Source organism: Monodelphis domestica, chromosome 1, assembly GCF_027887165.1.
Source record: "Monodelphis domestica isolate mMonDom1 chromosome 1, mMonDom1.pri, whole genome shotgun sequence".
In the NCBI taxonomy this organism is placed as follows: domain Eukaryota; kingdom Metazoa; phylum Chordata; class Mammalia; order Didelphimorphia; family Didelphidae; genus Monodelphis; species Monodelphis domestica.
Genome location: NC_077227.1, coordinates 637,843,432 through 637,868,853, shown reverse-complemented (window position 1 = coordinate 637,868,853; position 25,422 = coordinate 637,843,432). Strand labels below are relative to the sequence as shown.

General features: G+C 34.1%; 1 protein-coding gene across 4 annotated transcripts in view; it reads right to left on the bottom strand.

Moving 5' to 3' along the window:
- Window positions 1-25,422, bottom strand: part of VPS54 (VPS54 subunit of GARP complex) — a 96,786-nt gene that overhangs the window by 62,264 nt on the left and 9,100 nt on the right. Inside the window, exons 1-6 of one of the 4 annotated variants that reach the window (XM_056813930.1) lie at window positions 15,616-15,953; window positions 8,359-8,520; window positions 7,708-7,949; window positions 4,124-4,202; window positions 3,259-3,293; window positions 563-694 (exon numbers count right to left, since the gene is read on the bottom strand). In XM_056813930.1, coding sequence (XP_056669908.1) covers window positions 563-694; window positions 3,259-3,293; window positions 4,124-4,202; window positions 7,708-7,949; window positions 8,359-8,494 — 624 coding nt within the window. In that variant the 5' untranslated portion in view covers window positions 8,495-8,520; window positions 15,616-15,953. Of the gene's footprint in view, window positions 1-562; window positions 695-1,065; window positions 3,227-3,258; window positions 3,294-4,123; window positions 4,203-7,707; window positions 7,950-8,358; window positions 8,521-15,615; window positions 15,954-25,422 lie in introns of those variants that run through there. The other 3 variants (XM_056813929.1, XM_007476752.3, XM_056813931.1) reach the window with 3 other exon arrangements.

The following is a 25,422-nucleotide window of genomic DNA, read 5'->3' as shown; positions in this document are numbered from 1 at the left end:
TGAGTTCAAAACATTAAAATACTTAAAATTGAGTAATTATATATATTTTTATAACCTACCTTCTGCCTTAGAACCAAATACTATGTATTTTTTAAAATTTTATATGAGTTAGTTTTATTCTATTTATACTGTTCAATCATCATGTTACAAATTTTACAAAAAGTATAAAAACCTAATCCATTTTCCAATGCCAGGTCAAAGCCAAGTTACAAAAGAGACAAAATAAAACCAAAGGACCTGCGGGACCTGTTCAGTAGTCCCACTGCTCCTTAGACAATGTACTTAAAGCTGTAAATACTATGTATTTGGTTACAAGGCAGAAAAGCCCTAAGGGCTAGGCAATGAGGGTTAAGTGACTTGCCCAGGGTCACACACCTAGGAAGAGTCTGATGCCACATTTTGAACCCAGGACCTCCCATTTCTAGGCCTGGCTCTCAATCCACTGAGCTACCCAGCTGTCCCCAATTATATTCTTTAAAAGAAATGATACCACTTTTTAAAAATAGGGTTTTCTATATGACTTTCAAAAGTCACAGTGAATAATTTCACAATGAGAATTTACCTTTTCTTGAAGCAACTTTGAGGATGCTGCATCACGATTTCCTTTTCCCCCAGCAGTATTAAAATGAGACCATGGTAAAACTGAATTAAATGTTAAAGGATCTTCCAAGGCAAAATCTGGTTTCAAAAAAATCTAAAAGGAAAAAAAGGAAAATAGTTCAATCTCTTACAAGCACTTTTATTTGTCATATTAAACAAAGACTATGAGAAAAGAATCTATAAGATCCCACATGTAAATAACCTAGGCAAATAAAAAAGAATATGTAATTTCTTTTGAAATTCCAAATAATTAATAATTTTCTAATCAAGCTGGCTTGACAGGGGGCAATGGAGTGGACAAGATCAACCTCTCTCTATTGGAAACAAATATGGGTTCCCTACCATTTCTTTGGTCCATCCTTTCACATTACCCAAATGTTCTTATCTGCTTGGTAGGGAAGTGACTCAAAGTATGGATGATTCTCTATATCCAAAGGATAAGAAATTTTTTTTACAAGTTCTTACCTTCTCTCTTAGATACTAAGTATCATTTCTATGCCAGAAGAATGGTGAGGGCTAGGCAAGTGGGGTTAAGTGACTTCCCTAGGGTCACAGACCTAGGAAGAATATGAGGCCAGATTTGAACACAAGAACCTCTCACATCGAGGTCCTGTTCTCTATCCACAGAACCACCTCGTTGCCCCTAACAAGAACATTCCTGAAGATAAATAGCCAAGTTCTCAACTGTCCTTTGGTTATCTCTACTTAAATTTCTTGCTGGCACCTCAAACTTAAATTTTCCCAAACTAAACTCATCTTTTCTTTCATTCATTCAACAAGTACTATCCCACATCTAAATAAAAGGTATTGTGCTAGGTCCTAAGGATTTAAAAAAAAAAAAGCAAAACCCTAAATCATTCTTGATCACAATGAGCATGCATGCTACAGGAAACTAAATATAATGGTAAATCAATAAAAACCATATATATCGCAAAAACAAATTTTTTGAAGGATGGGGGGAGTGTCAAGGAAGGCACTAACCACTGAGGGAAATGGGAAATCAGAAAAGGTATATGGGAATTGAAAACTGAGTTAAGGTTTGAAAGGAGCTAGGAATTATACAAGGTAGAAATTTTCAAATAGAGGACAATCCAAGCATGCAAGGAAACAGCTTGTGCCCAAGAGGCCACAGAGGGAGATTAAATATCATATATGAAATATCACAAAAGTAGGCTAGTGTACCAGAAATGATATATGTGAAGAGGAATAAAATTAGCTAAGTACAAAAAAATAAGCTATAGACAATCTGCAAGGGCCCTGAATGCCCTACAAAGGTTTGTGTTTTACCTATAAGCAACAGAGAGTCACTTTAACATTTCTTGATCAAGGAAATGACAGTCATATAAATCTGTGCCTTATTTAAGACTACCAATTTGGCAGCTACAAAAAGGATGGATCAGAAAGGAGGAAAGAGATGAGGAAGAAAGATTAATTGGACTGCTATTGTAATAGTCCAAATAAGAGGTGATGAGGACCTAAACTAGGGTGTGGCCACGTGAGTGGAGAGCAAGGAATTGACATAAAGATGTGGCAATGCACAGGATGTGAGGGTCAGGTGAAGGAAATGAAGAGCTGAAGATGATGTTAAGGCTACAAACTTGAGTGACTAGAAGGAAAATTGTGAGCTTAAAAAAAAAACAAACCAAAAAACCCAGGAAAGTTAAGAAGAATGTATTTAGGGCTAGGTGGTCAGGAAATGAATTGTTTTAGAAAAATGTCAGCTAGTTAAAGATGTACAATTCGTATATATATGTCACAATATAGAAATGATAACAAAAATGATGCTGAAGTCACCAAGGGAGAAGAGATAGATATTTTTAAAAGGAAGTAGGTCTAAGTGACCCTCAGGAGATGTATATAAAGGGTGAGAATGTCTACCTATTTCCAATTGACCATTCCAGTTCAAGCCCTCATTATCTCCTGCCTAAATTGTAGTCATTTCCTTATTATACTACCTACTTCAAGTCTCCTTAACACACTGCCAGAGTAACCTTCCTAAAGGACCATGGTAATTATACCATTTCTCTATTCAAAAATGTTCAGTGGCTATTTATTATTACCTGCAATATAAAATAAGAACTTCTCACCCTACTATTAGTCCTTCACAATCAGATTCTAATCTACCTTTCAGTTTTATCTCTTCCTTCCTACACTCTATATACCTGCCAAACTGGATTGACTTCTTCCCAGGTTTTCATTTTGCCTTCTCTCATGAAACAAAACAGGCTCCTATCCTGAAATGACATCTCATTTCTATATACTGACCTTCCTTCAAAGTCTAACTGAGGTATCACCATCTTCTATGAAGCCTTTCCTGATTTCCATTCATCACCATCACCAAATAAAAATTATGCCTACCTCTTCAAATTTCTTTTCATGCCTTTTCCCCTTGAATTAACATAGAGAAACATAGGAAAAATAACTAGAAATACAAATCACTTTCCTAATCTTTGATTTTCATTAGGCCTAATGGGCAATCCAATTAATCTCCTTGGGCCTGTTTCCTCATCTGCAAAATGAGTGTAGTGGGTTGGATTAGATGATCTTGATTTTCCTTCCAGCTCTAGATTTATGATGCCACGAAGAGGGAATTCAAGGTCAATTATTCTTGGAAGACAAAATTCTGAAAATCTGAAAGGCAAATTTTCTCTAAAGTACCTTAGGTACTTGTTCCAGATCTGTCCTGGATTTATCTGCAAAGCAAAGCAAAGAAAATATGATGAAAAATTATTTCATTGTAGCCTTAAACAAAATTTCTTGTAACTAGAGGACCACAACACAATAAGTATCCCAACATTTGTACATCCATTTTTTTGGTTCCTATGTGACCAACACTGTGCTAAGCACTAAACAGGAAACATTTGTTTCAAGATGTGTTTTTCCATTGTGTACTTGTCATTAAGTCAAAGATGTTACATGTCTATTTTACTAGGGCAAACAAAATATAGTGATCACCTGAATATAAAGGATTAGTGAGATTAAATCTGATGTATTTGGTAGTCATAACAAACTTTTTATGAACTTTTAACATAACCCTACAGAAGGTTGAAAATACAGCACAGACACTGTATGTTTCAAGAATACAAATTTAAAATCCAACAACAAAAACATTTTTAAAGGCTTTAATCTAAGGAATAGAATTAAGAAAACTGTCCAAAACATAAATTAACTTGGGAAGAATTCCTTACAATAAAGAGATGGTTTTCTATGCAAAAGGTTGAAATTTTTTTAAAAGTCATTTTCTTAGTCACAAGTCATACTCTTCTCCTTACCAAGGCTACTATCACCAAGCATGCATCTTGGAATAGGGGAGGAGAAGAAAGAAGAGGAGATCTTGTTAAAAATACTTTTTAAAGTTATAATAGTAATAAAGTACAAAAATGTTACTAGGAAGTAGAATATGGAGATAATAATCTCCAAATTAATGGTTCTTTTTTAATTTATTCATTCATCCAAAAGTATTTATTAAATTCTTACTTCACTCAAAATACTATATTATGTGATCTTAAAATATACACCATACCATGAATATGTAAGAGAGTCCTATCAAAGGTATCTTTTGGAGGACAAATAGTCTTGCATCTCTCATGAATCTTCTCTCTCTATAAGAAAACAATTAAGACAGTAATTTGTAGTCACTACCAGAAGATAATGTAAGAGTATTCAATCACAAAAATGTTTTGATATATGCTACTATAATATGCCTCCAAAATTTTCCAATTTTTGCCACTAGTCTCAACAACTGGGAATACAGCCAACTCAAACATATATTTATGTGTGGTACATAGGAAATATTACTAGAAAGGAAATATTACTAGGGAGTCTAGAGATTTAGGTTCCAGTCCTGCCTCTATCATTAAAATGACTGTGAGAAAATCATTTTGTATATCTTAAAGCACTATATAATTATTGTGTATTATTGTTATTACCAAACACTGCTGTGGCAAGATCATATATATGCTAATAGTCAATCCACTTGACACATTTAATGAAACTGTGGGATTAGAACAACAACAACAACAAAAAAAGAAGCAAAGCAAATGGAAATGCTCATCTAAATTCTTGGAAAGGGAGAATAAAAGATTATTTTAAAAGAAACAGCAATGAAGTTGGAATGCATACATGTTCAATTCTGATATGAACCACTAACTACTAATACTAAATCCTATGTATTAACATAAAATCTTATTCTGATTCCCAGGTCAGGATCAGGAATTACCACTGCTCTTCCAAGGAGTTCCACATGAGTTGAAAATCTGGAGCACTGTCCACAAAGGGGCATTGGACAATGAGGCAGGAGCTCTGGGTTCTACTCTAACCTGTCACTGACTCATTTAATGATTGGAATCAAATAATTAACCTTTATATATGATTCCTCATTAATAAAAAGAAAAAAATCCAAACTATTTACAGAGATGGTGTGAGGATAAAAATAAGACAATGGATGAGAAAGAACTATAATTGTAACTGCTATATACATGTCAGACATCATATAATCATGAAATCTGAATTTAATACTCAAGAAAAAGTCCCTAAACTATTCACACACTTTAACTCGGGAACACAAAAGATGTGATATATTTATGTATATGTATATAGATAAGATATTCAACAGTTTTTAGCAGGATAAATCATGGGTCCAAAGGTATTAAAAATACCCTCAGAAAACTATAGTCAGCCTATGGCTTCATTCAACAGGGAAAGTAGCATTAAAGATTTATAGAATAAAATTAAATACTAAAAGTCAAATAAAGTCACTTAAACCCCCGTTGCCTGGTCCTTACCATTCTTCTGCCTTGGAACCAATACACAACATTGATTCTGAGACAGAAGATAAAGGTTTAAAAAAAAAAGACTTAGACAAAACTCATATTTGAAAATTTTCAAAACTAGATCCTAAAGTTCATCTATCAACAGACTCAGTTTAGAAATCCACTGAAATTTGCAATTAATTTTTTAGTTATATAAAATAGACAGGATCTTTTAATTCATAGAAAGTCTTAGTGGACGTAATTTTTATTCTTGAAAATGAGGATAGAATTAATTAGCAATTGAGAGGATGTCTATCAATTGGAAACTGTCTAAACAAGTTTAGTATATGATTGTGATAATGCCATTAGAAATGACGAGCAGGATGGTCTCAGAAAAACCTGAAAAGGCAAGAACTGATGCAAAGTGAAGTGAACAGAACCAAAAGAACACCATGTACACTGTACGAGCAATATTGTATGATGATCAACTATGAATGACTTAGCTATTTTCAACCACATAAAGATCAAAGTCAATTCCAAAGAACTTATGATGAAAAATGCTAACCAATGCCATAGAAATAACTGATGGAAGTCTGAATGCAGGCTAAAGTATACTATTTTTACTTTCATTATTTTTTGTCTGGCTTTTTTTTGGCCTGTGATTTCATTCACAACAGGACTAATATGTGTTAATAGGCATTTCTTAATCTCCCTCTGTCTCTTTACACTGCACATGTGTAACCTATATCAAAATGGAGGAAGATGGATGGGAAGAATTTGGAACTCAAAATTTTAAAAATCAAATGTTAAAAATTGTTTAAAATTTTGGAGGGGAAATCTATTAGAAAAAAGAAAATAAGAGTTGGAGAGTGATATGTAGTACCAAAATAGTGCTACACTGCTGATAAAGGATATTTATACAAACACATTCATATATAAAAAATTATAGGCTTAGAAAAAAAACTATTAAGAATACAGTGAAAGTATCCTAAAAAAGGAAGCCATTCAAAAATTCATACATTAAGCACCTAGCACTTTATGTCTATCAACCAGCTTAGTTAAAGGTCTGAAAGGCCAAAGGGTTGGCTACTATGTGTTGACTTTTTTTCAGCCACAGCAACTCAAGAAGAACCTAAGGAAAAACATAGAAAGGATAGCAAACTCAATGTATACAAAATTAGGCTCCCAAAAAATCTCCAATGCTGTAATGATGGACCAAAAACTAGTAAGATAAAATTTAACAGAGATAAACATAAAATCCTTCCTACACTTGTGTTTAAAACACACACACACACAAAGTGGGGAAAGTATCAATAAATGAGAGTTCATGAGAAAACATCATTAGGGCTTTTAGTGAACAGCAAGTTCAATATATGCTTTTATCAAAAGCTGCAGAAATACTCAAGTGTGAAAAAAAAGCTGGGTTTAGAATCAGGGGACATGATATAACAGAAGACATGATATGAAAGTCACCTCTGCTATTTATTACTTGTAAGACACTGATTAAGTCACTCTCCCTCTCTGGGCCTGTTTCCTTTTCTGTAAAATGTGGATATTGGACTACAAATTCTCCGGGGTGAAGTTTTAAATCTGTGACTTCATGATTTTCTGATGCAGAAAGTATTATGATGGGCAATATGAGTGAGAGTCTTACCTATATTAATGAAAACAAGACTCCTTGAAATATTTGCATGCATTGTATGTAGTTAAATAGTAGTGAAAAGCATCTCATCACAATAAGCCATTTATTAATAGTGAAAAGAAACAGCTTAATCTTTTGACTCATACTGAAACTAAATTTGATAATCAAAGAAATGAAGAAAACAAACACAGGTGGGTAGAAATATATATTTTCTCCAAAGGGGATTTAATAGGAGGAAAAGAAATAAGGAAGTAGAGGTAAAATAGAGTAAGGAAGGAATCAGTTCCAAGCAAAACAAACTCTAAGATGTATAGAAATATGTATAGCTCTTTTTGAGGTGGCAAAGAATAAAAATATGAAGAGGTGCTCATAAGTTGAGGAAAGGATAAGTACGTTACGATACAATGAATGTGATAGAACTACTATACTGAATTCTACTCAGAGTAATGACCAACCAAGATTCCAGAGGACTGTTCATCAAACATGCTAACCATCTACTAATAAAAAGGACTCAGAATGCAGAATTTGACAAATATATTTTTGGACATGGCCAATATAGAAATACTTTAATTAACTATATATGTTTATAATGGGTGTTGTTTTTCTTGTGTGGAGTGGTTGGGAAAGTTGTAGAGTAAGGGGATGGATCATGACTAATTAAAACAAAAATTTTTTAAATTTAAAAAAAGAAATGAGGTTCAGAAATTATTGTACCTGAGAGATTTCCTGTTGATATATAGCAAAATGTTCTTTGCTGATTTGTGGGAGGTAGAATGAAGGCATGACTTCTGTGTCCACAAAGTCTTGTCCCCATGTTTTTGTAAAGAAATCAGATTCTCTTTTTGCTAATCTAGGATCATTTAATGCTGCTGGAAGATTTACTTTGGAATGATAAATAGTCCATCTATGTTGATCTGCAACTAGAGATGGGGCATCACATAAACTATGTGAATCACCTGCAGAAAACAAAGAAAATTCAGTCTCTATAGTTGCTTTAAGTCAAATAGCTAATTAATTTTTAGAAAATATTATAAACTTATATATAACAAAGCTAATCATTATATGTCATAAAATCATAAATTCTACTTTACACAAACCACCCAAAAATCTTTCAGTTGAAAATACTTTAATTTTAAAAATCTGTATTATACCAATCTCAATTTTCCTATCTCATTCCTCAGAAAAATGTCTAAAACCATTCAAATCCTTACTTTGGAGAACCTATAACTGTAACGGATTATTAAATAAATAATACTACTTTAAAGAATTCAGATTTAATATTTTTTAAAACAGCAAATAATTCTCCATTACTCAATGACTATATTTTATCATGTATTCTATTATTTATAAAAGAATATTCATTACCTGTGGGTTCCTTGGGACACACATCTGGCAGTGACTGTACAGGTCGAATATGTTTAGTAGACTCTACCTCCTTTTTAAAGAAAACATCACTGCTACTTGCTTGAGGCACTGGTGAAGAACTGTGGCTTGAAGCCATTGCATAAAATCACCCCTCAAATGGAACTAAATAGGAAAGAATATTGATCAAATTATTTATTATACAATGAAATAAGACATTTTTTTCCTACAAAAAAGAACTCCTAAAAAACTTGAAAGAGAAATTTCTACCAAGCTACCCTCTAGAAACCAGAATTTATCTGCAATTAGGACAAGCTATGAGATAGAGCACTGTTGTGAGGATCACAACAAACAATATTTGTAAAGAGCTCTGCAAAGCTTGAAGTACTATATAAATGCCAACTACTGCTATGATTATTTTGTTATTATTATAATTTCTTGCAGTAGGCAAATATAATGGCTATATATCTTCAATCAACTATTAAAAACCATAACCCACTAGAAACCAATATATCCCTTTATTTTATCTTTAAAGTCACAAAACAATAAGACTCAAATACATCTCTCAAGACTAAAACAATTTATTCACTCATCCATTATTCATTCATTCATATACATGAAAGTCTACTAAATATTCAGGGTAGAGGAAATGATAAACATTTATTAAATACCTACTATGTGCCAAGCACTGTACTAATATGTAATCATAAATACATAATTCAATACAAACATTTATATGAATTCTATATTATCTCAGTTGATCTTGAAAACAATCCTCTGAGATAGGTCCTATTATGATCTTCATTTTACAGGTAAAGAAACAGAGGCAGGTTAAATGATTGCCCGGGTTCACACAGCTAGTAAATATCTAAGGTTGAACTGAATTCAGGTTTTCCTGACTCTAGGCCCTGTGCTCTTCAGTAAGGCACCTCTTGAGCTTTATGCAAAGAGACTATACTAAAAAAAGAACACCATCTCTGCCTTCAAGTAGCTTACAATTTCATTAGATAGGTAAGACATTTACATGACACAAATATAAAACATTAGAGGAAAGTGAATGATACAGATAATACTGTATCTGGATAGGTTCAGAAGATAGAAAGCTGAATTAAGCAACTTTATCAGAGAAGATCACTAGAATTATCAAGATCAAGATCAACTGAAGACACATTTGACCAAAGAGTTTTAAAAAAAGTATCTCACAGTATGATTGTGGAAAGATGAAAAGATTGGTGGAGAGTTAGGGAGAGGTGATTTGGAGAGATGAGGTTTCTGCTATAATTAAACAGATTCAGGTCTGGTAAGAGAGTGGACATTAAAGTAGTCATTATTGTGCATGTAAAGGAAAAAGAACATGTGCTAAGTCTACTGGTAAGGAAAGAAATAAGGCACCACACTAAGTGTTTTACAAATATTATCTCATTTGATCCTCACAACTCTGGGAGATATAGCTACTATTATTAATCCCACTTAATAGTTGAGGAGGAATCTCAAGACTGGGATTAAGTGACATACCCAAAGTTAGAAGACTAGTGAGTATGTAAGACCAAATTTGAATCCCTGACTCCAAACCCAGTGTTTTACCCATTATGACTCCTATAACATTTAAGCTTTAGCTGCCTTTAACAGTTTTACCAATTATTTGGATCCCTAACACATATGTATATTATACAAAGCTAGGACAGATAAGTAACAACCCTGGATGTCAGTGAGGATTCAAAAAGTTCTTTATAGACTCTTAGAGCATTTGGGCTGAATGAATTAGGATGAAGTTTAACAAAGATAAATGTAAACTTTTACACTTAGGTTCAACAAATTGACTTTACAAATATAAAATTGATTTAGGATTAGATAGAAGTTTGACTTAAAAAGAAGAATTAGGAAGTTTTAGTGAATTAAACTCAAAGTCAAGAGTGTGATAAAGTAACCAAAAAAATTAAAATTATTTTGGGCTACACTAAGAGTGGCAAAGCTTCCGGAATGAAGGCTTAGTCATTAAATCCTGGGCTTATACTAGATAACAACATTCACGTTGATATTCCCTCAAACTACCTCAGCTCCTAAATCTTCAAACCTCTTCAAATCCCATGACCTCCTATACTACTCTTCAGTTAACACTAAGAAATGGTGATACCTTTCTATTACCTACATGTGTGCTATTTCCATAATGAAAAATTCTGAGATTTCTCTAACCATAACCTCCTATTATTTCATCTGTTCCTATGCTTCATCCTTCCTAAACATATTAATTGCCCTCATAGTGACCTCTATTCCCTTCATGCCTCAGAGGCCAATACTTCCATTTTCCTTCGTTCCCAATCTCCAACCTTTAGTTAGCCAATTGAATCCCACATTACCCTCTATATATTCATCTCTAACACCCTTGAATTTTCACTGGTCACCTTTGACCAAATCCAGGATCTGTATTACTCCCACCATTGTCCTCATATGCCCCTACTCATATGCTTCTGATTGGAATTAGACAACGTTCCACCACTTAACATAACTACAAATTTATATTATCCCACTTTCACATATGGACCCTCATTGCAATAAGGCAATTCTTATTCCTCCCTAAATGATTGCCTATGTCACTTGCTACAAGAACTATTCTGAAACTTCCCTTCTTTCTTTGACTCTCTGAGCTGTGGAATGAAGCCATTCAACATAAGATCACTCTTTTCTTTTTCTTCTCAAAGCCTTGTGGTATCATCTCCCACTCCCATCCTCCTTTTCCCCATACCCTAAACAATAAGTGTCCTTTCTTGCCAAGACCACAATCCACATGTCCTGTAACTCCCATCATTTCTAAGAGACTGAATTCTCAATAATCCTTTCTCTGGTTCTTTCCCCTCTTCAAACATGGTCCAAAAACCTCTCCCTCATCATTAAAAAAAAAAATCTTCACTAGACCCCACCACCTCCATTCCCCCAAAAAACAATCTTTCCTCTCTCAATCAAACTTGTAGAAAAAGTTGTCTAAAAAGGCACATTGATATAGTAATACCACAACTGGGTCTGTATCCCAAAGAGATAAAAAAGGGGAAAGGTCCTATTTGTACAAAAATATTTATAGCCGTATATGGGCAATTTTATCTTAATTGATAAAATTGATGGTACTATGTCTTTTTTTCTACTGGCAAAAAACTGGAAATTGAGGGGGATGTCATCAATTAGGGAATAACAGTATTAATTTTGTGGTACATGTTGGTAATGGAATACTATTGTGCTATAAGAAATGATAAGCAAGATGATTTCAGGAAAAGCTGGAAAGATCTTCAGGAGCTGATAGAGAGCGAAATAAGCAGAACTGGGAGAACCACTGTAGGCAATACAGCAATAGTGTACGAAGATTATCTCTGAAAACTTGGTTACTCTCAGCAATGCAATGATCTGGGATGATTCTGAAGGGCAGGGAATGCTATCTCTCTCCCTCTTTTACATCACTGCATTTATGGGCTTTTTTATTTTATTTTATTCTGAGGTTTTGGTTATGTATGACTATTCTCTTACAATGACCAGTACAGAAGTGTATTTTGCAAGACAATAAAAATAATTTTTTTTAAGTTGTCTATACCAGTCGGCTTTCTTTTTCTTTAATCTACTCCTTAATCCTTTGCCATCTGGCTTCAGTTCTCATCACTCAAATGAAGCTATTCTCTCCAAAGTTAACAAGTTTATCTTTTTTTCTATACTCTAAAATAATTATTAATAGAATTTATCCACAAGTATCCTTGCCCCTCCCTTCCCCTGGCATCACAAAGAATCCCCCTGGATTCACAAAGTTCACTCTCTGGAGGTAAGTCACAATTTATTCTTAAAGAACTAAATCTGTAGCTGTGTATCATGTTCTCTTGGTTCTACTCATTTTGTTGTTCATTTTGCCATGTAGTTCTTTCCAAGTTTTATTAAAACTAGCATGCTTGTTGTTTTTTTATGGTGTAATAATTGTCCTATCACAATCATATACCACAATTTCTTTAGCCATTTCTCAACTGATGGGCATCCCCTCTATTTATAGTTCTTTGCCATCACAAAGAAACTGCTATGAATATTTTGGACCATCTTTTCCTTTTTCCCTAATCTCCTTAGAGTAATGGTATGCTAGGTCTGAAGGTATATACTGAAATATGTGAGTTATTTGACCCTTATAGAAGATAGATGATCAATTGCTATTCTCTGACAGTATCAGACTGTAGGCCAATCTGATGGGCCTCAGGTCTGGTCCAGTGAGTGACACAATGCAATCTGACTGCTATCTTTTCCAAAAGGGTTTATTTGGCTGTTTTTACACAGGGAAAGGGAGGAGGGCCAAGAAAGATTTCCCTAATCTCTAATTCTCTAGATCTCCTCCCACAAACTAAGAGATCCACCCGGATCTGCCTTCTGTTTCTTCCAAGCTGCTTAACTCTACACTAACTATCTCTGAACCCCAAAATCCTATCTAGCTTTCCCGACTATTGCCCCCCCCCAAAATAGTATTGGAAGACAAAAGATAGTTCAGCTTGCTTTAATAGGGTGAAGGTGAATGGCAAAATCACTCAAGGGTCCAGCCAAGTGGCTGCAGGCTTCAATTGATGGCAAACAGATCTTCGTGGCTCAGGTTAGCTGTTCTCAGTAAATAAGATAACAGATAGGAAACAGGAACTCAGGAACTCAGTCATTAGAAACAGCTGTAACTCCAATAGATAAATCTCTATTCAGAGACTGAACAGAAGATGGGAGAATTCTCTAGTGCAGGGCAAATAAATGGCTTCCAACCGAGAGAGTCTTGGCAGGAAGTGAAGTCTCCAAGCTCCAAGCTCAAGAGACAGGAACAAAAGGCCACCTCCAGCACTCTGTTTCTTCCAGACATAGCTTGGAACTTAATCCCCTAGTGTTCCATACATGAGCCACCCTGGATTGAAACCCAAGCCTCTGTCTTTTGCACAACTTCTCTCTTACTTTTTCTCATTCCTATAAATTTTATAACTGTGGGTATAATTCCAAATTGCTCTCCAAAATGGTTAGATCAGTTCACAGCTCCACCAACAGTATATTAGTGTTCCCATCTTCCCATATCCTCTCCAGTATTTTGCCCTTTTGTTATTTTAGCTAATCTGATGGGTGTGAGATATCTCAGAATTGTTTTGGTTTGCATTTCTCTAATCAGTGATTTAAAGTATTTTTTCATATACCTATATATGGGCAATTTTATCTTAACTGACAAAATTGATGGCATTTATTTTTAGTCCTCAGCATTCTTGACCTCTGCTGCATCTGACACTGTTGAATTACTTCTTCTGGATATTCTCTCATTTCTAGGTTTTCCTGACATCCAGGATCTTTGTTCATAGTTCCTTGCTAGTGAGTACATTCCAAGCCTGCCTTGTCTCCTCTTCTAGTAACCTCATCAACTCCCATGGGCTTATCATCTAGTGCTTAGTATAGTGCCAGGCAGAGTAAATACTTAGTGCTTACTGAATTTAATCTCTATGGATTTAGCCTCAGGCCTGCATAATCAATTATCAATTGACTATTACAAACAAGATGTCTCAGGGTCCTCAGGAATGTGAAATGTACAAAATGGAACTCATTTTTCCTTCTTTCACTTTTCCAAAATTCGCTTCTACAGAAAACCCTACCAATCAAGTTTCCTGGGTTCAGAACCTGACATCTATCCTCAACTCCTCAAGCACCTCTTCTTTTTTTTTTTTAAACCCTTACCTTCCATATTGGAGTCAAAACTGTGTATTGGCTCCAAGGCAAAAGAGTGGTAAGGGCTAGGCAATAGGGGTTAAGTGACTTGCCCAGGGTCACACAGCTGGGAAGTAGCTAAGGTCATATTTGAACCCAGGACCTCTCTTCTCTAGGCCTGGCTCTCAATCCACTGAGCAACCCAGCTGCCCCCTCAAGCACCTCTTCAAATCCAATCTGTTGACAAATCTTTCCTTTTTATTTATTCAACCTTCCCTCCTCCACCCCTCCCCACACACCACAGGCAAAATATAGCTCTCTTTCGTGTTTCCACTTCTCAATTTATTCTCTGTAGGTAAACAGTCACAAATTATTCTTCAAATATTAAACCTGCATATAATGTTCTCTTAGTTCTACTTGTTTCACTCTATATTATCTCATGTAGTTCTTTCTAAGTTTATAAAAATTAAACTGTTCATCATTTCTTATGGTTCATAGACCACAATATTTGCTTTATTTGAACAAAACCTTTTCAAGTTAACGTACTCAAAATTACCCATTTTACATCTCACAATGTTCTCTATTTCTTGTTATTCATAAATTCCCTTCCTTTCCATAAATAGGATAGGTTATATGTTCCTTGTTCTAATTTGTTTACATCTGTTTTTATGTCTAAATCACGTATCCATTTTGATCTTATCTTCGTGAATGGTGTAAGATATTGAGATAGATAGATAGATAGATAGATAGATAGATAGATAGATAGATAGATAGATAGATAGATGGATATACACCTAGTTTCTGCCAAACTACTTCCCAGTTATTCCAACAGTTTTTTACCAATTAGTGATTTCTTATTCCAATAGTTTGGATCTATATTTTTTGTCAAATAGAAAATTGCTAAAACTCTTCTACAGTTTGTTGTACATGAATTCCGTACCTGGTCTTCCTTTCAATTTCTCAGCCAGGGCCAAATAGTTTTGATAATTACTGCTTTAATGTACAGTTTTAAATCTGGTACTGTCAGATCTCCTTCCTTCACATTCCCCCCCCCCCCCAATTTTTCTTTGGTTATTCTTGGTCTTTTGGCCTCCAAATAAATTGTTATTAATTTTTTCTAGTTCGATAAGATAATTTTTTTGGCAATTTGACTGGGATGGCATTGAATAAGTGGATTCATTTAAGTAGGACTGCCATTTTAATTATATTGGCTTAGGCCATCCATGAACATTTAATATTTCTTCAATTATTTATATCTGACTTGATATGTGTGTGAGGGGGAGAAAAAGGAGTTATTATATAGAAAGGTTGGACTGGATTATATTTAAGAATAGGGTCACCAGAAATTTATATTAATTCCAAAGAGATTTATTTACAAAATATAGAGTGAAGTAAGAAAATCAGAGAGAGGACAGGGTAAGATATCTAGCCTAAGCACTAAGTAATTTACTCCCTGCCCCTGGCTCAACCTGGGCAGGGACAGTTAGTCCTTAGGCCTCTGCAAAGACGAGGACCTAGGAAAGTCTCTCAAGAGGTTAGTCTCTTCCTAAAATCTAATATGAAAGGAGTCAGCCTTTCACTCACCATGTCTCAGGTCCAGTCAGCAGATTCTCCAACAACCTCCACTCCAAAGAAGAAAGAACTGCTAGTAGAACTCCACTCAGGCAGTTGTCACTCCCTTTGAAAGACACTTTCTCTTGCATCACTTTCTGTGCCTTCCCCTAATTCTACATCTACCAATCACAGTTGAAGTCCTGCATTAGGACTGCCCAGGAGGCAGTCAGTCAATTTGTCACAATTTGTCACCCATTATCAAGTCATAGACCTCTTCCACTCAAGTGTGAATGGGGTATTTACACCTTTGGTGATTAAATCTAAAAATGGGTAGATGTTACCACTCAATTCTAAGTAGGGTGTTTATACTTTTGGTGATTAAATCTAAAAATAGACAGGGATTACAATTTAATCTTCACAATCGGGGGAGAGTTAATTATTTTCATTTTCACAATCAGGGGAGAGTTTCACATGTTAAAGTGTTTCATAATTATGTCCATTTAATTCCTGGGTTTGTTTTGGCAGGTATACTCCCAGGTATTTTATTCTATCTGTTATTATTTTGAATGGAATAACTCTTTCTGATTCTTCTTGTGGGACAACTTTGTTAGTAATCTATCAAAATGCTGATGACTTATGTAGGTTTATTTTATATCTTGTTACTTTACTAAAATTATAGTTTCAATTAACTGGTTGAATCTCTAGGATTTTCCATGTATAATATATTATCTGTAAAAAGAGATCATTTCATTACCTTTTTTCCCCATTTTAATTCCATCAATTTCTTTTTTTTCTCTTATTGCAATTGCAAACAATTCTAATACCATGTTAAATAATATTGACAATACTAAGCATCTTTGTTTCATTCCTGACCTTATTGGGAAGACTTCTACCTTATCCCCACCATTACAAATAATACACAAATAATACTTGTAGATAGTTTTAGGTGCTTCATTCACATCATTTTAAGAAAAAATGCAACTTATACTTATGCTTTCCAGTGCTTTTAATAGGAATGAGCATTGCATTTTATCAAAGGATTGTTCTGCATCTACTAATCTTATGATTTTTATTACTTTTGTTATTAATACAATCAACTATATTGATAGTTTTCCTTATATTAAACCATTCCTGCATTCTTGGCATAAATCCTTTTTGGCCACAATGTATAATATTTTGAGATGTATTGTTCTCCTCTCCTAGCTAACATTTTATTTAGCATTTGCATCCATATACATTCATGAATTTGGTCTATAATTTTCTTTCTGTTTTTGCTCTCCCAAGATTAGGTATCAATATCATATTTGTTTCATAAAATAAGCCAGATAGAACTCCTTCTTTACCTATTACTTCAAATAATGTATTTAATATTAGAATTAGTTGATCTTTAAATGTTTGATAGAATTCACTTGTTACTCTACCTGGTCCTGATTTTTGTTTTTTAAAGAGTTCATTTATGACCTGTTCAATTTCTTTTTCTAAAATAGGTTTATTTAGATATTCTATTTTATTCTATTCTATATTCTATTTCCCTTTCTCATAGTCTAAGCAGTTTATAGTTTTCTAATTTTTCTTCCATTTCACTTACATTGATTTTGGAAAAAAATTTTTTAAACCCTTACCCTCCATCTTATAATTAATACTGTGTATTGGATACAAGGCAGAAGAATGTTAAGGGCTAGCAATGACAGTTAAGTGACTTTCCCGGGGTCACACAGCTAGGAAGTATCTGAGTCCAGATTTGAACCCAGGACCTCCCATCTTTATGTCTGGCTGTCAATCCACTGAGCCACCCAGATTCTCCCCATTGTTAAAATAACTTCTAATAATTGCTTTTATTTTATCTTCATTAGTGGTATATATACCCTATTCAAATTTAATGCAAATGATTTGGTTTTCCTTTCTCTTTCTAAAAATTATATTAACCAATGTTTTTGTTTTTTTCTCTAAAATCAACTCATAGATTTTTTAATTAATTCAATGATTTTCTTATATTCCATTTTATTAATCTTATCTTTAATTCGAGGATTTCTAACTAGTTGTTTAATTGGGGGAGTTTAATTTGTTCTTTTTCTATTTTTTTAATTGTATTACCAAATTACTGATGTATTCTTTCTCTATTTTATTAATATAAACATTTGGAAATATGCATTTTCCTCTAATTATTGCTTTTGTTGTATCCCAGATTTTGTTTCATTACTGTCATTCTCCTTAATGAAATTATCTGTTGTTTCTATGACTTCTTCTTTAACTTATTCATTAAGATTAAGTTATTTAGTCTCTAATTAATTTTTCTTTATTTTTCCATTTTCCCTTATTATATAAATTTTTTATTGCATTATGGTCTCAAAAAAGATCAACTGTAATTTTTTTGTGCCCAAATGTTTGGTCAATTTTTGTAAAGGTATCATGTACCACTGAGAAAAAGGCATACTCCTTCCTATTCCTGTCAATTCTCTAGATGTCTATCATACTTGAGATTCTATTCATCACCTTGAGTTCTTTCTTATTTATTTTTCAGTTACCTTCTAGTTTTTAATTATCTAGTTCTGAGAAGAGAATATTTAAAGTTCTCTACTATTATTGTTTTCTTATCTATTTTCATCTGGCTTTTCCTTTATAAATGCAGATGCCAAAACAGATGGTATATATATATATATATATATATATATATATATATATATATGTGTGTGTGTGTGTGTGTGTGTGTGTGTGTGTGTGTGTGTGTGTGTGTTTAATATTATTAATGCTTCATTATCTATGGTACCTTTTAACATAAGTTACCCTGTTCATATTTTTTATTTCAAAAATATTTCATTAAATTTTTATGACCACCTTAAAAAATTGTTTTTTGTTTCATTTAATATTGATAAGAAAGGATAAAGTCAAAATAAAAGTTTTTATTGGCATATGATATGAGGAATGGGGACAGGAGATTTTATTCAGTCTAATCATATTTTGTCCATAAATCTTTCTGCCAGAATCCCAACCATACTGTTAATACCAACTAGATAAGGGGCTCATGACCATATTGGCCAAAGGATGGCTAAGTGGGGGGAACAGAATGGAGAGTAATACAAAGTAATCATAAGTGAAAAAATGTTTTATGAGTCTCCCTAATAAAGTCCTCATTTCTCAAATACATACAGTAATTAAAAATAAAGTATATCTGAGTAGAAACTACTGTTTAGAAAAGAATTTCTTTTAATAGAAAATTGCATTAGAATTTGCTTTATTTATTTTTTCTACCATTGATATTACTTTTAACATTTGTAATATTTTAATACCAGAAAATTTTCTGCAGTATATTTGATTATTAAAGCCTACTACACAAGACTAGATTCTGATATAGGTTTGTTTTTGTTTTTACTACTTGCCTACCCAATACTGTAAAATAAATCAGACACAATTTATCCTGTTTACTGGAACTATGACTTTGCAAACCTATTGCACCGCACATGTATGTTTTGTATTACTAGTTCTCTCTTACCAAACTGATACACATGCTCTTATTACTTCCCAAAAATCTAAATAATACTTTAAAACACTATGAGAGATCAAATTAAGAGTTTTCTATGAATATCTTCACCAAAGAAAAAGTAAGAATTGTATCTATGGCCACAATGTCACCAATTCAAAACCAATAGCCAAGACAAGTAATTTTTTTTTAAACCCTTTCTAAGTATTGGTTCTAAGACTGAAGAGTGGTACGGTCTACGTAAATGAAATTAAGTGACTTGCCCAGGATTATACAGCTAGTTGGTGTCTGAGGCCACATCTGAACTTAGGTCCTTCAGAACTGCTCCACTGTGCTGCTAGCTGCTCCTCAAGACAGCTAATTTTAATATTAACCAAAGCAAAGAAAATCTGCTGCAAGCAAATTGTGCAATATAGCATGCCAAAAACAAATAAATATTAGATAAAGTATTTTCCAATACTTTTCTTTAGTAGGGTTAATTTAGAATAGAGGTCACGTTTTGTTTTCTAAATCTCATCAGTCTTAATTCTGTAACAGAGCCTTTAAATGACTTTGTATCATGGAATTTCAGAGAAAGAATGGATCTCAAAAGCTAGGTAATTTGACTCAAACTTGAACAGGAATCCCCTCTACAACAAACCATTAAATAGCCACACCACCTCCATCTAAACACCTCTACTGAGGGAGAGCCAAACTTATCACACCTCCCAAAAGAAGACAATTTAAACTTTGAGAAAACTCTAATTGTAATTTTCTTTCTTTACATTGTTATAATCCCTCAGTAATTTCCACCCATCAAAAAATTGGAAAATGAGTGGATGTCCTTGGATTGGGGAATGGGTGAACAAGTTGTGTATCTGATGGTGATGGAATACTATTGTGCTAAAAGGAATAATGAACTGGAGGAATTCCATGTGAACTGGAAAGACCTCCAGGAATTGATGCAACGTGAAAGGAGCAGAACAAGGAGAACATTACACTGGCACAATCAAGCGTAATGGACTTCTCTACTAGCAGCAATACAATGATCCAGGACAATTCTGAGGGACTTCAGAGAAAAAACTGTAGGAGTAGAAACACAGAAGAAAAGCATTTGCTTGATCGCATGGCTCGATGGGGATATGATTAGGGATGTGGACTCTAAAGATCACTCAATTGCAAATATTAATAAGGAAATAGGTCTTGATACATGGGAGGGGAGGGAAAAGGGAAGGGAAAGAACATGAATTATATAACCACGAAAAAATATTCTTAATTAATTAATTGGTTTTTTTTGGAAATGAAATTTAAAATATTTTCCCACCCATTACTAATTCTGCCATCCACTGAAAAACAACGCAAGTTTAAATACTCTTGTACTTAATGGACTTTCAAATATTTGAAATGGGACTATTGTGACCTATCAAGTCTTCTCTTCTCCAAGTTAAATGTCCTCCATTCTTTCAATCAATATTAATGAAGATGGCCCAGAGAAATCACATTTTGAACAATATTAAAAATAAACAGAGACAAAAAGATGTCCATCTTTTTGGACATCTAATAAAGATATTAGAATTCATCCCACAAAAATACCCATGAGGCATTGATGCATATTACTGTCCAAAATGGTCCACAGATATAAAGTATGAATGCAGTCAAAAAGACATCAGAAGAAGAAATTATTCAAGAAGAATAAAATGGAGACAGATCAAGATCCAGATAAAGGAGAAGACAACATAGAAGAAACAGAAGATGACAGAGGAAAGGACAATTGCCCTAGTAATAAAGACATTGCAAAAAAAAAAATCAACACTGAGAAGAGGAACAAGGGCTGAATATGGACATGAACTGGATTTTTGCAGCATTCTAACATTACACACTTTCACTTTAGTTGCAAACAAACACTACATAGTATAGTAATAGGACGAAGACAGAAGATAGTAGCAGAAGAGGTGACTTTGAAGATTTGGTAAGCATTCACTACAAAATAACATACACATAGGACACATTTCTCACAAACTCTGCAACATTTTAACCAGATGATGAGTATTCATGGAAATAAATGAATACAGATAAATCACTTTGAGAAGATAATGATTGTACACATTAAAAATTAATAAGATCTTATCTCACAGGAAGACTATATGTTCCTAGGAGATAACATCAAGAGAACATACAAATCTTTCTAAAGAAAATCTTTAAGGTTTTCTGAGACTATCTTAAGAAGGGAAGTTTATTTTCCTCCTGCAAAATGTAAATAGTGTGTAAATACTAAGTATATAGTCTAGAATGTAATTTCTACATAACATATATAGGTGAAAAAATTGTATAGATCTGTATATGTGTATATAATTAAATTGTTGCAAGGTTTTGATTTTATTAATATAGCAACTTGATTTTAAGTTTGAATATAGTTAGTTTTGGTTTTCTATATTAGCGATAGGATAAGTTCTTAGCATAGTAAAAAGTTTTGTTTGAATTGTCCAAATAGGATTTGTAAGATGCAGTTTGCATAAGTTTTGCATAGTTATTATTTTGGATAGACTTTAGTTTTTTGTAAAACATAAGTTAATTTTTTTTGTAACTTTTTTGTTTCAAAAGTTTTTCAAAAGTTTGTGTTTTGAAATTCTGTAATTGTATGTTTTACACCTGCATTTGTACAAGTATATTTTCACTGATTGTTTTCATTGAAATCAATAGACAAAATTTAAATTGTCCTGATTTGGGCATGTTGATGTAATCTATTTGTAAATGCTCAAATGGTGAGCTAGTAAGATGGCCACCAAAATCTTTTTGCTTAAATATGCTTTCATTGAATTGTGCACACACAGAGCAAGCAGGCTGACCAGATCTTATTTGCCACAGTACTAATTCCCAGAGCTATCCAAGTTCTTTTGACAGTGTCAATTAATGCTTGTGTCCCAAAAAGATCTTTTGTGTATATTGATCTTGACAGATAAATGCTTTTGGAAAAATTGGTTTTCCCACTGCCACTAAATCCCATTTTCTTTCTAGCTCCAAAATTTTGCTTCCACTTCTGAATCTCTTTGTCATTGGATGCTTTTTCTAAATCTGTGGTATCTATAACAAAGAGATTCATAATGCAAGCTGGAGCATTTTGCACAGCATACTGTGCAGCCATATCTGCCCTATGATTTCTATGATTTCTTCTGGCAATTAAGTCTTATCCTAAAGAATGCCCTTTTCAGTGAATCACTGCCAACTCCTTTGGTAGTTGAAGAGATGACAGTAATTCTCGAATTATTTCTCCATGAGCAATTCTTTTCCCACTAGATGTCAGAAATCCTCTCTAAAGCCAGAGAGAACCAACAGCATGGCAAATTCCAAATTCCAAATCCATGCTTGGAATCAGTGAAAATATTTGCATGTTTGTCTTTTTGCAAACTCGTACGCATGTTTTAGAGCAATTCACTCTGCTCCCTGAGCACTTAGGTTCCTAGGTAGTGAAGTAAATCACAGGGTCTCAAATTCACTTACTACCATAGCACCTGTAAATCTTATTCCATTCTGCATATATAATGATCCATCTGTGAATAAGATCAGGTCAGGGTTGTCCAAGAGGTGTGTCTGACAGATTTTCTTGAGGTCTTTCTATTATGTGCACTTCAGTTTCACAATTGTGCAATAGTTCCCCCTGTGTTGGTAAACCAGGTAATAATGTAACTGGATTTAAGGTGCTGCATCTCTTTAATGTTACATTTTCATTCTCCAAAAGCACTATGTCATATTTACTCAGGAGTTGATCTGAAAATGCCTGTGTTCCAAACTTTCACAGAAGTGCCTTGACTTCATATGAGCAATAAACTGTCAGTGGGCAACCTAACATTAAATCTGCAGATCTGGTAACAAACAATGCAGTTTCTGCCACCCCTCTTACACATGGAGCTATTCCTGAGGCTATGGGATCTAGTTGATCAGAATAGTATGCAATAGGATGTTGGTTTGGTCCTAAGGTCTGCATCAAAACTCCTGAAGCTATTCCTTTTCATGGACATAGAGCAAGAATGGTTTTGAATAATTAGGAATACCAAGAACAGGAGCTGATAATATTGCTTCCTTTAAATTTGCAACTGCTTACAAATGCTCTGGTTTTAGCTTCAGTGGGTCTTTCTCATTATCTTTAAAACAGTCAGTGGTTTTGTAAGTTCACCATAATTAGGTATCCATTGTCTGCAAAAACCTGTGGTTCCTGAGATGGCTCTGAGTTGCTTTTGTATGTCTGCTACTCTCTTTAGGGAAATGTTTCTGGACCCCTCAGACAGCACAAACCCTAAATATTCTACATGAGGAAGATACCATTGAAGTTTAGCTTTTGATATTTTGTGTCTTCCCTTGTAGAGCTCATACAGAAGACATTTATTATCACACTGGCACACTTATGCAGATGGTGATGCTAGAAATAAGTGGAACATCTACAAAGTAAATGAACTTACTGTCCTTGAACTGGATATTTTTCAAATCATTATTTAAGATTTGGGAAAACAGGGGGCAGCTGGGTATCTCAGTGGATTGAGAGCCAGACCTAGAGATGAGAGGTCCTAGAGGTTCAAATCTGGCCTCAAACACTTCCCAGCTGTGTGGCCCTGGGCAAGTCACTTGACCCCCAATGCCTAACCCTTACCACTCTTCTGCCTTGGAATTAATACCCAGTATTGATTCCAAGATGGAAGGTAAGAGTCTTTAAAAAATAATAAAAAAATAAAATTAACAAAATTAAAAATAACATTTGAGAAAACAATGAAAGACTTTCACAGAATCCCTGTGGTAAACAGGGCCATGAATACTTATTTCCCTGCCACGTGAATGCAAATATCTTCTGTGAATCTTTGTGTATCAGTATTGAGAAAAAAGCAGAATATAAATCAACCACAGTAAAATATTTTGCACAACTTGGGATAGATGAAATTATGGTAGCAGGGCTTGATACAACTGGGTAAGATTTTACTACAGGATCATTAACAGCTCTTAAATCTTGGGCTTTTTAACAGGTAAAATTGGGGTGCTATATTCAGAGATGCAATAATGAATTTATTATCAGGGTGATCCCATCAATGGCCTCTTTACTAAGTAGGTACTGTGGAATGCATGGTGGTGGACCTCCTTTAGTCAGTACTTTAATAGGGGTTGCTGATTTTAATAAATCTACATCTGTAGAATCTGTAGCCCATAAGCTTCTGGTATCTGATAGATGTTATTCCCTTCCCCTTCTGACTCTACTGTATCCAGGAATAATTCAGGGGAAAGGTTCAGGGACCCTGGTGGGAGTTTCAAAAAAATATCTCCAGTTGGTGTACATTCTATGGTTGTTCTTAATTTACAAAGAAGATCCCTACCCACTAGATTCATTGGAGAATTTGGCATTAAGAGGAAAGAGTGTTCTACAATTAGAGGCAAGTGAAACCATTCTTGGTTCTAATTTCTTTATTTCTTGTAGTTTTCCTGTCACACCCACAACTTTCATTGAACCACTAATTTGCACTCTTCATGGGATTTCTGCAACACAGATTTGGAAGCACCTATGTCCAAGATAATAGTAAACTTAGGTTCCTATTTTTAGGGTTACATGGGGTTCTGTGCTATTTTCTGGAGAATAGACAGGTATATATAGGAGCTAACACACTAGGATCAGAAAAACTCAACACTTCTTCATGTTTCTCATTCTCTAATTCTTCATTGACTTCTCCTGTACTAATTTGCCATGTTTTTGAAATCTTTGTCATTTTCAATAGTTCTTATTTCATTGCTCATACTTCCCAGTCTATTTTCTCCATACACTAGATCTCTAACTGCACAGTCCTTGGCACACATTCATAATAAAGTTGCACCTTTTTGCATATCAAGTTTTTGGGGATTCCCACCAGCTTCCTAGGAATATTTTGGACGAGCACCTACTTTGATACGGTCTTGCATGGAATTCAGGTCTGGGACTTGCTTGTTGTAAATTATGGTAGCATCCAGTATCAAAATATTTGGGTAATTTGGTCTCCCATACTAGAATGCATTATTAAACCTATTGTTGAATCTGTTGAAAATTAAATCCATAATTTCCATATCCATTTTGCCTGAATCCATTAAAGTGACTAAATCTATTGCCTCAGTCTCCCCTGAAGTTTTTTCCAAAAAATTGTCCCCTAAATCTGCACTCCCTCATGAAATGACCAGGTCTGTCACAAAAATTACATTTTGGGGTTTGTATGTATTGTCTGGGGTTGTATTTATCTCTGGATTATCTATAAGTGCTTAGTGCAGCTATGGTTTTTTCCTGTACTTCAATGGATTTCAGTTTTTGTTTAAGCTCTCTGATTTCTTTGGTTGTTATCAATTATATTGTTTTTCTCTTCTGATTGACTATCTTTCTC